This window comes from Copadichromis virginalis, linkage group LG16 (assembly GCF_057382275.1).
Source record: "Copadichromis virginalis isolate Kocher_CV1m ecotype Utaka linkage group LG16, C_Virginalis_male_GT1.1, whole genome shotgun sequence".
NCBI classification, from domain to species: Eukaryota; Metazoa; Chordata; class Actinopteri; order Cichliformes; family Cichlidae; genus Copadichromis; species Copadichromis virginalis.
In genome coordinates, this window is record NC_140633.1 from 37,778,920 (window position 1) to 37,792,327 (window position 13,408).

A 13,408-nucleotide genomic window follows, 5' to 3' on the forward strand; every position below is an offset into this window, starting at 1 on the left:
AGGAGGACACAAAGAGATGGTGGTGGAAGCACTTTAACGAGTAACAGGTGAGTTTTGAACTAAAAGGAAACAAAATAAACAGACTCACAATGCTCATACATAAACAGACACGCACACACCCCAACAAACTTTTTACACAGAAACACCACATCCATGGAAATAGCATTTAATCCATATCTAAAGGCTGCGGTTAGCTCATGAAGTGAGCTGCACTGCATTTAACTCGGCCTCGCATGCTGGTCCCCAGTTGAAGCGGAACACTGCGGCGATATTAGCAGAGGCTGTTGAGATTTTGATTGCACTTTGTGGTGCAAATAAACTCAGGAATGAACAACACCATTCAGCTTTTCCAGGCTCCTGGTGAATGCGAGGGCGAAATAAACCGTTTACCAGCTCTGTTTCTCTTTTGTTCCAGCTACACGACCAAAGAGCTCACTTTGGTGTTCAGAAACTGTTAATGCTGGTAATGATTTGAAGGTTTGATGCACGAAGCAGTCGCCAGTAAAATGTAATCCCTCGTGTTTTGCATTTAGCCTTCAAAAGAGGACCGATTGCGACCTTGTGTTTTTGCATCTCACTTTCAAATGCATCTCTTTATGTGAAATCTCTCGAATAACCCAAATGAATCTGTCCACAAGAAATATAGCAGGGAGTCGTCCTAAATAAATGCTAGCATAAAATACATTTGACTTAAAAGAGAGGACTCTTGCAATGGAAACTCCCCACAGGAAGACAGCGGTTTACCAAACTGTCCAGTGTGTTCTTCCCTCTGCACTGGTGCAAAGGGCCTCATTCTGCATCTCTCTGTGTGTTCTGTTAATGAAAGACTCGCTTTAATGAGATCTGAAAGGAAGAGGCTCTTGAGCGCACAGCTGCTGAATCTTCTACACTGACCTCGGCTGGGAGACAAGCGATGGACGGAAAGACGAGAGGTGGTTTAAAAAAAGAAAGAAAGAATGGCAAACACAAAAGCAGATATGAGAAAGAGAGGGTGAAATAAGAAGATAGGAGAGATGCTGAGATTTCTGCCATGCTTGAAAGGAAGACAGTGCCATCTAGAGACATCACGGCAACAGTTGTTGTGCACGGGCATGCATGAAGACCTGTTAAATCCATTCACTTACACACTGGCATCTCTAACTGGACATAGTCTTACTTTCTGTTATTTATCTCTCTAACACTGATGTTCACTCAGATTTCTATCATTTAAATTTGATTTTATCCAGTTTTGGTCCTTTCGTCCTTACAAAACAGACACACTGTGAAGAAACATGTTGGCAGGAAGTCTTTATTTACCGCCCGAGAGTTATTTTTTCAAAAGCTATCCCAGTCTATCTTTGCAGGTCTTTGCCAGAACTGCTGGATTGATAGCCCTCATCTCCCCTCTGCTGTTGAGCTCCCTGCTGCTTTTATTCAGGGTTTCCCAGGCTGTGCATTTTCCACTGGGCCTCTTATGTTTTCACCAAAATGCGGTTTTCTCAGCCATCGTGGATATCCTGGTTCATTCATCGGCCTCACATCAGTAATACATGAACCCATTGAGACATCGTCACTCTTGTTTTAAAAATTACGCATCTATAAATATCACAAGCTGAAAAACAACAATGAGAAACAGCAAGGCTACAGTCATGAGAGATGAAACATAAGACTAAAAACTCAATTTTGGAGCAAACCAATCATTGAAACTAACAGTGGATGCATGCTCTCAGAGCTAGGACTATGAGGGTTCCCTAGGCTGAAAAAGATTGAGACATGATATTTTGGACTACAAAGAGATCTTGGACGAGACTGCGAGGAAAGGAGGAGAGAGATAATTATCTCTAATTAGCTATGTTCAAGGAAGATAGCTAACAGAACAAAGACCACGCAGAGGGATCCTACTTTGGAAGACTGACCCACTCACCCACCTCCCCTCACTCACAAAAAATGAACACAAAACACAAGAGATATTATACAATTACATACATTTACTCATTCAAATAGAGATGAAATATATAAAGCACAACTGTCTCAACATGGTCAACATTTAAATGTCAATGTTTGAGGACAAGATAGGCTGTGCAACAGACATGCACAGTACACAGTAGGTGCAGTAGACTCCCAGAGATGGCATCTAATGAATACAAACTTATTCTGTTTATCACAAATAGATTTCATTCACTAGTTGACAGATTGTCAATGTCACAGAAAAGGAGTTTCATTACATTTATTGAAACAATCTAAATGCCCCCTGAAAAAAAGGCTTTTTTTAATTTTTATTTTGATGCTGACATGTACGTCACAAAATGTAAACTTTACAATCAAGGTCCTTAAATTGCTCATCCGGGAACATCACACTCGATTAATTTGGATTACCGTAACTAACTCTGGTCTGATCAATCTTTGAAGCCACTTTTCCCAAACTCAAAGTTAAGGCACGTGGCTAACAAAGAGGATCTAGCGTGTGGATTTTTTTGCACATTTTTGCCGTCATTCTGCCTGGTTTACATAAAACAACAACCAAACAATTCAAGGAGCTGCATCTGGACAATATTCTTCTCTGCCCGTGGATGGGGTATTTATAACATGGCTTGTTTAAGTCGTTGCTTCAAATGAGATTCTCGCTCTGGTCGTTGAGCTAAAAAGTGCTACTTGAAGTATTAGCAGGACTCGTCCTGGTGATCTGGGAGGTCACAAGGCAAACATTTAGAATACACACACAGTTTCCACAAGTCAATACATAACTATGGCTTCTCTGATAAGATAAGAAGCATTTTACACGGCGAGGAAGATTTTTTTTTTTTTACATAAATGATGATTTCCAAACAAATATTATTTGGAAAATATTATTAATAACTATTTCTTAATAAAAAATAATAAGCAATTAGCAATCTGGGTTTACAGTGTTTATGCAGTAGTGTGTCTTTGGGACTGACTGAGGTTTCTTTTAAAGACTGGGTTAAATGAACATTTAACAAGACCAGTAGGTGGATGATGGTCAGTTTTGGTGAAGCAAGAAAATCTTGATAGGTTCTGGAAGCGGTAAAGAAGATATGTGGTTTAGACGATTTTTGCCCATCGTTCTGCGGATCCTGATGCGACACAAATGTGTCAGCCTACGAGGGTTTCCTGGGAGAAGAAAAAATAGATGCAGCTGAACAACTGCATATGCTTTCATGCTTTTGTATAAGTAGAAACATAAAAGTGTGGCTTTTAATGACCTTTTTCATTGTACTTTATGGGCTTCTTTATATCAGCTCCTCAGCATCAACAAATGTCCAGAAACATGCATTACAAGGTCCCTGTTTCATGTAAAAGCAGCTAAGCTTTAACACGAGGAAAAATGCTTATTCTAAACATATATGAGATGAAATCCTTAAACTAAAAGCAGTAATCTGCAAACTCGGGTCTTTACAGAAAGAAGTACATACGTGTTGCTAATGACATTAATGATGCTTCATCGTAAAGCCTCAAAAGCCTTCATTCACAAACTAATGGTGTCTGAAACTACTTCCTTGTTTTCACTTTTACTACACCCGATGAGACTTTTTTCCCATCAACTGGAATTTGTTTTTGTTTCCATTGGTAACCACAGCTCTCCTCTTTATCACTTGACCACATTATGCAGAGAAATTATATTTTGATGCACTGCTATGCTAATGACACATTGCTTTACCTCCCAGTAAAATCCACTGACATCAAACCTGTTTACTGCAAGAATCCAATCGATATTGAATCTGAGTGAGCCTCTGACTATTATTCATGCTTTTACTTCATATCTCTCAGAACGCTCTATTGGTCATTTAATCAGTATTAATCAGAAATCAGTTAATGAACTTCATTTTTGTTCAGTATGAACAATCTGAACCAGCAATACGAAATGTAAACATATGACACCGGTTTTATTGATTCCACATTAAATCCACAATTTTGAGAGACAATTTTACAAAGCTCTGCAAAAACTCACAACTTATTAACTAAAAAATATTCTGGTGTTGTGAGGAGGTGCACCAAAAAAAGCTCCGTGCCGGAGCTTTGTATAAAGCAACAGCATCGTTTTTTGTTACTTACTTTTTCCTTCCAAGAAGACACTGAGTGCCTCTGGATCAACTTTCCTTCGATTTGGAGCCTCCAAATCCGAATCATCCCAGGGCACGAGGGCTGGGTTCGCTCCGTGGTCCAGCAGCAGGTGGATGAAGGCCACTTCACATCCGTGTCGCAGGACTGCATCCAGCAGGCAGGAAGCCAAACCTCGTGTCAAAGCCTCATGGCAGACAGGACCTGTGTAATTGAAGTCGGGCTGAGCGCCGGCCTGGAGCAGCAGCCGGAAACAGTGAAGGTGGTGGTAGGCTGCGCTTATGTAAAGAGGGCAGACCACTAGAGTGTTGAGGGTTCGAGCGCTTAACAGGAGCCGCGGACCCAGCTGGTGGTCCATGTCAACATCAGCATTGAACCTAGAAAAAATGTAACCATAGACTAAATTTTCTTTCATAAATCCTTGATGCAAACTAAAGGAAAGAATACAGAGATATTTATTACTGTGGAAAAATATAAATTGAGAAGCTTTCCTCTTTACAACAAATCCATTTGTTGTATAAAGGAATTCAGCGTCAGAACATCGTTACCTGGTCTGCTGCACGTCAGAAAACTCTGGACTCTAACTGCTGAAAATTTTCCTCCACAGAAAGTTGGGTCAGATTCAAAGTGCAAGTTTCAGGTCTGTTGTGAAATCGTAGTGCTACGGTGCCAGGGGTCATAATGGGACTTCCAGAATTGATCTAAAAACTGCAGCTGGGGAAATGCTTCTGAATTTAATGGTTGGTGGGGTTTTTATGTTGGTTTTTCGGTCTTATGTTTGTCTTTTTGCTTTCTGGGAAAGGTGACAGAAAATGTTTTTTAAAGTCAGGAAGTTACAAAACAGCTATTGGAAATGATTGCACCACAAAGAAAGTAGTGGATTAAAAATGCAAAGCACAGATAATCTCATGTGCAAAGATTAAACCATATGAAAAGAAACTGTAATAACTGGAACCGACTCCCACCAGTTTTCAGTGGCGTAATGGAAGATAAAAACTATTTTAGTGCCAATTTTCTTTACGTATTTAAACATTTAACCTATATATAAAACAGTTCTGTCCATCTAGACTTTAGTTTGATCCTTCCCAAGGCTCACCTGATGAGCTCCTGCAGTATGTCCAGCCTCCCCACTCGTGCAGCATGGTACAGCGGGGTACTGCGGTGGTGGCGGCTACCATTGGGATCGGCTCCAGCTTCAAGAAGAATCCGTACACAGTCCAGGTGACCATTAACCACAGCTACATACAGAGCTGTTTGGCCTTTGACATCAACTAGGTCCACCTCGGCTCCCTGAGCGATCAGATAGGCCACGCATGCTGCGTGTCCCGCTGTGGCTGCAATCCTCAGAGGGGTGCAGGGCAAACAGCCACAACACCACACAGACTTCTCATTGATACGCCTAACACCAAAACAGAGAAAGGAGAGGTCCAGGGTAATACGTTTCCAATTTAAGCGCATTTACAAAGAAAAAAACAGTCTCTAATTTTATGGTACATCAACCAAAAAATACAGAAAAAAAATACATATAAGTTATAATTTCATTTGCATGTCATTGAGTGAAATAAGTATTTCATCCCCTACAAACCAGCCAGCATTCTGGCTCCTACAGATTACAATCATTCAGTCAATAACAGAAACTCCTGATCTCAGCTTCTTATATGCATAAAGCACACATGAGCATACAATCAGTTTCTTCCATTTCAACCTCTCCAAAAGATGTCAAAGGTCATCAGGGGTAAGATCGTAGGCCTGTGGGTGCGATTATTCAGAAACTGAAGAAAAATAAAATGACCATCAGTTGCCCTCGGTCTGGAGCTCCAAGGATGATCATGAGAAAAGTGGTGGATCAGCCCAAAACTGCATGAGAGGAGCATGTTAATGGTCTGAAGGCAGTTGTGACCTACACTGGGAACACACTACACCATAATGGACAGAAATCTCACAGCATCTGCAAGCTCTCCCCTCTGAGGAAAGCACTTTGGGTTTGCCAGTGAAGAGAAATACTGAGTATGACCCAAAGAACACCATCCACACATCCAAGCACAGAGGTGGAAACATTATGCTTTGGGGCTGTTTCTCTGCTGAGAGTATAGGATAACTTCACTGCATTGAAGGGTCCAGTGGATGAGGCCATGTACTGTAAAATCTTGGATGAGAACCTCCTTCCCTCAGCAAGAACACTGAAGATGGGACTTGGATGGGTCTTCTAGCATGACAATGACACAAAACATTCCACAAAGGTTACAAAAGAGTGACTGAAGAAGAAGTACATTATGGCCAGTCTCCAGATGTCAGTCCTACAGAAAATCTGTGGAGGGAGCTGAAGATTTAAGTTGAAACATAAAGCATTTACAGAGTTTCTGTGAAGAGAAGAGATGTGTGCAAACCTGGTGACCAACTACAAGAGACGTCTTACTGCTGTACTTGCCACTCAGTACCAACTCGTGTTTTGCTTGGGGATCAAATACTTATTTCACTCAATGACATGAAAATACTTTATGATTTTTATGGATTTTTAGTTGATATTCTGTCTCTCTCCATTAAAATGAAACTACCATTACAATTAGAGACTGTTTATTTCTTTGTAAGCGAGCAAATTTAAATGTTCACTAGAGGATCAAATTGTTATTTCCCTCATTGCATGCATGCTCATGACTATGAGATGGCTCTGTATGTTCTCCAGTTGGTAAATCCAGGCTCTGATTCTGCATCAATAGGAGGAAGCACTGAAGCTAACAACAGCAAAGCATTTTGCATTACAATGCTTTGGTGGTTACTGGACTGAGCCACTGAAAGGTTCTCTGTGTATTTTTAGTCCTCCCGTAGTGCTGCAGGGCTGCTTCCCTCCACAAGGTTTCCACAGATATCAGAGTTGTAAACTGCATGTTTTTACTTTTACTACATCAAATTTAAATTCTGTTACATGCACTACATTTGTAGTATATTGCTTTGACATTGCATTGGCATTAAACTATGATCCTCTAGCTGTATGCAATATAATGCTATGGGTATTGGAAGACACCCAACCTGCTGTAAGATGATGGTAACAGCAGCCTGCTTTTGGTCTGTGTTTACTCCTATGAAAATTATTTGGAATAAGGTTATCTTTGGACTTGTTTGGGGGGAAAAGACAGTTCTGCTGTAAGAGACAATAACAAATATACTATTCTGTAATCTTTATACAAAATAAATCTATAGTCTCTCTCAGATTCTGCTGTCTCTCTGCCTGCAATGTTTTGGTACCTTGTCATTTTCATTTGTATTGATGTTTTGCTTTATCATTTACCAAGTAAAGCATGTGTTAACTTTGCTAACTAGAGAGCCAAATACACTTATTACTGCTCGGCCTCACCGTCTGAAACCGTCTTCCTGCAGCAGGTTCCTCAGGGTGTCCAGATCTCCGACATAGGCCGCGTTGTGGAGGCGCATGTCATCCTGTTCCAGGGGTTTGTCGCAGAACTGCTCCTGCAGCCATTCCTTCAGGTTACGACCTGCCAAACACAGCATTTCAGGGAGAATAACAGAAATGAAAAGTTGGTTTTGTCTGGTCTTGCAGGGCGATTTGTTACCATACAAAATGATATTTTGAAACTATTCTGCATATTATTAAGTGTAAATGATATCTCAGCTCAAATACACATAAGACAAAATACACATAAGGTGGCTGCAGATGAGCAGCAGTGGTGTAGTGACATTTTCTCATGTCTGCTCCATGCTGTGCTCAGAGAACTCCCACAGATGGAGATGTACACAGTAAAACAGCTCCTGAAATACACATTAAAAGGATCCACGTTACACTAGGCTATGTTCTGCAGATGTTTCTATTACCGTGAGCTCTTCTGCCTGAGCCTTCAGGTCAAATCAATCCATTACAACTCTATTACTTGTGTGACTAGACAGAAAAACAGATGAAGTGTCACAGCTATACTGCAGCACTGGAGATGTGAACGCTTCCTGAATCCATTGGCCACACCTTATTAGGCTACAGACCGTCCCCTTCTTCCTCCTCCTCCCAACACCACCACATCTGTAATATGTCACGCATATTGGCCGTCCTCCTGCAAACGGGGCACAGTTGCAGGACAGCCTGTGGGTGCTTGCGATGATCAATCATCATCGCTTACGGTTCTCGCAGCCATAGTTACCTGCAGCTGTAGCGCTGGGTAGATCGGACACGGTGATGAGCGGGGGGAAATTGATGCTGGGTGGGTCGTCAACATCAGCCTCTGGACCGTCGGCCATGCTCCCAAAATGGTCACAGCGTCAAGCTGAAGGTTGGTGCTGCGGCTGCAGAGCGACACTGGGTCCCCAGAAATAGAGAAACCCAAGCGACCTGGGATCAGATAAGAAGCATGAACGTAAACAAACGTGACTGTGATGATGAAGACGTCTGCTGCTCCAGCTCACTGCGCCACTTCCTGGCTGAGCTCAGCTGCTGGGATTTAAAGGGGAAACGCTGCGTTAAACGTGGAGCTGATGGTCTCCGACTTTAAAGCACTGTTAACCCATAAAAGATCAAAACATCACCAACAAAGGCCTAAAAGATGTTCATTACGCAATCATTCAATACAAAAAATGTTTCACAAGCGTGCGTTTCTGATAGCCTGTACATAAAAGATGGTAAATGGCCTGTATAGCGCTTTACTAGTCCCTAAGGACCCCAAAGCGCTTTACACAACCTGTCATCCACACACTGGTGATGGCAGCTACATTGTAGCCACAGCCGCCCTGGGGCGCACAGACAGAGGCGAGGCTGCCGGACACTGGCGCCACCGGGCCCTCTGACCACCACCAGTAGGCAACGGTGAAGTGTCTTGCCCGAGGACACAACGACCGAGACTGTTGGAGTCGGGGCTCGAACCGGCAACCTTCCGATTACAAGGCGAACTCCCAACTCTCAAGCCACGATCGCCTTTTGTTTACATAAAACTTTAGGGGCACATCATATTTAGAAGCGTTCCTAAAGTTCATCACAGTCTCCAATAAATATCAGTCACACTTTATTAATTATGATCGACTAAACGTGTTACTTCCAAGCCTAAACGCCTATATGTTGCTTTAAGGCCTTCACCACAAGACCAGGCATTAAACTCGAGTGAAAAAAATCCTTTATTTTTCTGCCAGGACACGTGTCAGAAATAATTATGCTGAATTAAAAATGTAGCAGGCCACTGCCTTACCTCAAATGAATGTGAGGCATAATTTGATGAATGTTCATAGCTCTGCAGTGTAAGTCAAATATGAGATCTGTGTGTAGTGTGAAGAAGACGCTGTTTAACTGATAGTTGCAGATGAGATTCTGCCACCTGTGCTGTAACTAATGAGTAATTTTGGGGTGGGTAACATACACCAGGCAGGCATGCAGCTATGGCTTTCTATGCTGCCTGCTGACAGACACTGAGGTCCTGGTGGTGCTCTAAAAATAAATGCCATGTGGCCCCATAGGAGGACGGACTGTTTACAGACTGCCATCGCTGAACATGGAAACCTGCTCATGGTCAAAAAAGTGCACTTCAGCTAGTTTCATAGTGTTAGTCATGGTGGTCAGTAATAACACAAAATCTGCCAAAATACTCAGGTTAGTTCTCACACACACGATCATTTTAAATTATAATTTAATTAAAACAGGATACTTGTGTGTTTTATCCACAGATTAAAGTCGCAAAAGTGATTTTATTTTCATTTGTCTCCAAGATTAGTGAAACTCAAAAGCAAAAGAGCTTCTAAGCTTTGTATAAATTCAGAGAAAAATGCTCTGAATTTGTCTGACATGTCTTGAGTCACTTTGCTGTGTCCTGCACTGCATCGTTAAACAGACACGCACAACTGAGGCTTGCCTTCTTTAGCGCCGTGTGCTGAAGTCTTTCTGCAAAAGGAGCTTCAGCTAAATCTGCAGGTTGCAAAACAAAGGCTCAGCTGCTGTGAAAGTGATGCTAAAGGGCGTCTTACAAAGATGTCTGTAACAGCGCTGCCGTAGAAAGTTGCTGGATGTCACTGGATGGTCTGCTGGACGAGTCTTTCACATAAGAGTCTGCTTGAGGGTGTGAGTATCAAAAATCTTTAAAAAAGAAATACATATAAATGAAATGAAAAAAATGATACCAATGTTATTCTGGAATAATCTAGACCAAGCTAACATCTTCAAACTTCATACAAAAACACACAAAAATGAGACAATTCTTTATTGCAATGTAACCATTTATTTCACTCCACTACAAAATTATATAATTATTTGAACTATGATACAGTCTCCACATATACATAATGTACAGTTTATAGTGTACACGATAAAAAGCCTTTTAATATAATGAATGAGCATGCGGGTTCCCACTTTTCCAGATGAGATTTTTGAAATGACATTTTTCAGAACGCTAACATTTCCTGTAAGTTTTCCAATGTATTATTTTTATAATACTGATATAAATATGGAGATAAGTCAAATTACAGTGTATTTTGCCTGATAAGTTAAAATGTAGAGTGCCACGTTTTTAAAAGACAGCCACATTATATTTTTCCCCTTACAAACACGAATGCCGTTTAAATTAACATCAGAGCCTACAAATGTCTGCCCACTGGCTTTCTGTTCTAGTTTCAAGCCTCATTTTTCCACCAATGACTCCCAGCCCACATGTTGTGTCAGCCACAAGTTTGCTAACCCACAGGTTTGGTAAGGCAGGCAGAAATCCTAGTCTGGGCAGAAAATAAATATTTAGGTGGTGTAAATATTTGTGAGAAAGGGAGTCGCTGTGCAGTGTACAAGTCGCCACATTCGCATATGAAATAAAGCATCTAGTTCTGTAAAAACTGCATTTAGTGGTTATGATGGAGAAAAGGTGTAATGGATTCCATTCATCAAAATCACCTACATTTCACAGGAAGTGTTATTTTCCAGCAGTGATTTTCTGTGTAATTGTGTTTTCTGGGAAGAAAAAGTGCAGCAGAACCAACCAGAATAACAAGCTGTGTACAAGTCTTAAAAACTGTAAAATTACTGTAAATTACTTTCTGTGTGTGTGTGGTTACCGCACTTTCACTCAGCAGCCACGCAAAGTTTGTATTTTTGTTTCATTCACATTTGGATGACTCTTTTTTTCACCTTTTCAATACCAACATTTTCAGGGAAACTGAGGCAGGATCTAGTTTCAGTCTCTCATCTCTACTATCCAACTTACTACAAGTCCAGCAATGTTCATATTAGTGCAAAGCATTTCTTACAAGTTGCAAAGGAAGCTAGTAAAATATGAATTCATATTTTTCAATGTATAGAGAAAGCTTACAAAACTTCCTATCGGTTTGGCAGTACGACAGTACAAGATGGTGGCTCCCCTGCATGCTCACTGCTTTTTCCTTTAAAGTATACAAGCTTAGTGTATTTATAAAAGAGTTAGAAATACGACAGAGTGTGAACATTGCTTATTGCAAAAAGCTTTTTTCTAAAAACGCTCTAATCAAAGTGCAGCAGTGCCTCAAAAGTGGAAGAGTGTTTTTAAAGTAGCGCAAGCAGTTTCCACTCATGACCTTCGGATAACAGCTAAAGAACGAAGACTCGAGATATTGCCGGTGGTGTCCTCTCCCACATGCAGCACACACAACTGTGAGCTCACAGTTTGGGTCAGATGAAGGTTTGCTCTGGTTAAAGCGTGCAGGAGGCAGGATGCGTGACACTCACTGACTCACTTTGAAATCACCGCTCACATCTACTTTTCTCACAGGGGGACATCAGACATTACACAGACTTTGCACTAGTGAGCTGTAGGGATGGGTACCGGTGTCCGGTGCCGTTCTGACATAAACGGTAGTAACCAGACCGAAAAGCAGCGCACATTTCGGTGCTTTATTTCGGTGCTTTTTTTTCCTGAGCTGTGATACACTTTAGATTCTAGCCAATCATTTTACGTTTCCGAGGATAGTAGGCGGGGCCAGGTACGTACGTTCTGTTAGAGCAGAGCTACAGATTAAAAATGTCCAAGGCGAAGCGGTCAAAAGTCTGGCTGTACTTCACAGCAAAATATGCAAACTCAGCAGCAACAAGTGCTTTAAGCTGATACTGTGATACTGTCAAAGGAGGTAACACCAAGAATCCGATGAAACACCTGGCGACGCATAGCGTTTTTTTTAAAAGCCCAGAAATGCGCCGTATTTGATAGCTTGCTGTGAGACCTCACACCGTGCACATCTACTGCGGGTGGGTTGCCTGTTATGCAACATCCCCCAAAAACACGAAGAGGAGAGTCCTGGCCCCTAGCCCTGCCAGTGTAGCAGAAATGATGACGGATGATGGTGGCAGCAGCCGTTCTTCTCTGCGTGAGTAGCTAATTTACGTTGAGTAGGCTAACCACGTTATTACATTAATGCATGTAAGGTGAACTAGCAAACATCATCATAGCTACATGCGGCTGTCCTCTTGTTTGATGGCAGATACTCCCTTCACCCTGGCTAAAAAGGCTAAAATGACCAAAGAAAAAGTGGAAAACAGTTAAACATGAGAGGTTTAGGACAAAGTTTGTGTTTTTTCCATTGTTTAAGCACTGCTTCCAGCCAAGAGTGATACCATATATGCCCCATAGCTGCAGAAAAGGCTAACATTGTTATATTTTTACAAAAAACAGCTGAACATGAGAGGTTTTTGGACCAATTTTGTGTTCTCCATTCTTTAAGCACCGGTTTGAGCACCGTTTGAGCACCGGCACCGTTTCAAAAGTACCGATTTGGCACCGGTATCGGATAAAACCTAAACGATACCCATCCCTAGTGAGCTGGCAGAGTAAAGCCTGTTTCGTGTCGGAGCTGACTGTGACAGTTCTCACAGATGGTTGAATAAAATGTGTGAAACTGATGTAGAGAAAATTTCAGAGCAGTCTTCTTTTTCTTTTCGATTTAACACAGTTAAAAAAAAAATTGGTTTATGAAAACTGTAAATGTCAATGAAATGTTAAAAGGTTGGAAAATGTTACTGGACAAATTCATGCCAAGACACTACATTCATGTAACACGCGTTGTTATCAGCTCCACTCCAGGCCTCTCCACGAGCGTCCGATTGTTTTGTAGAAAATGTAAACGTTCTATCTAAACGTTCCTCCTGCTTTCAATCAGCTGGATGTGCCGTGAGTATGTTTAATTACTGTTACGGGTCTGCTCACTACTCCGGTCAAACTGCATGTCAAATATCAAGTGCTCACAAGAATAACATGCCGAGTGCACCACGCCCTCAAAAACTCGGTGATTAAATGAACGAGGAAACATTTCAAATTTGGTCCAGTGGATGAATGTGCAGCTTTCTGCTGTAATGTTCAAGTTGTGAGCTGTGCACTGGCTCAATGCACGAAGGCACCATTTCAAAAGAAGGGCCAAA

At 41.5% G+C, this 13,408-nt stretch overlaps 1 protein-coding gene across 2 annotated transcripts; it reads right to left on the reverse strand.

Annotated features, from left to right (window-relative positions):
* Nucleotides 1-1,947: 1,947 nt before the first annotated feature.
* Nucleotides 1,948-8,495, reverse strand: asb1 (ankyrin repeat and SOCS box containing 1). Of its 2 annotated transcripts, none has more exons than XM_085434685.1 (5): nt 8,202-8,495; nt 7,409-7,547; nt 5,153-5,455; nt 4,051-4,433; nt 1,948-3,108 (listed from the first exon to the last, which is right to left on the reverse strand). In XM_085434685.1, the coding sequence occupies exons 1-5, from the start codon at nt 8,296-8,298 to the stop codon at nt 2,978-2,980; spliced, it is 1,053 nt and encodes a 350-aa protein (XP_085290811.1). In that variant the 5' UTR covers nt 8,299-8,495; the 3' UTR covers nt 1,948-2,977. The 2 variants fall into 2 exon arrangements, with proteins under 2 accessions (XP_085290811.1, XP_085290812.1); XM_085434686.1 differs by lacking the exon at nt 8,202-8,495 and adding an exon at nt 7,710-7,916.
* Between the last annotated feature and the right edge of the window lie 4,913 nt (nt 8,496-13,408).

Coding starts and splice junctions, on each gene's coding strand:
- asb1 (XM_085434685.1), bottom strand. CDS start 8,298: ATGGCCGACGGTCCAGAGGCTGATGTTGACGACCCACCCAGCATCAAT. Junction 4,434..5,152: donor ATACTGCAGGAGCTCATCAG/GTGAGCCTTGGG, acceptor CATTTTTTCTAG/GTTCAATGCTGATGTTGACA. Junction 3,109..4,050: donor TGTCTTCTTGGAAGGAAAAA/GTAAGTAACAAA, acceptor TTCTTCTCCCAG/GAAACCCTCGTAGGCTGACA.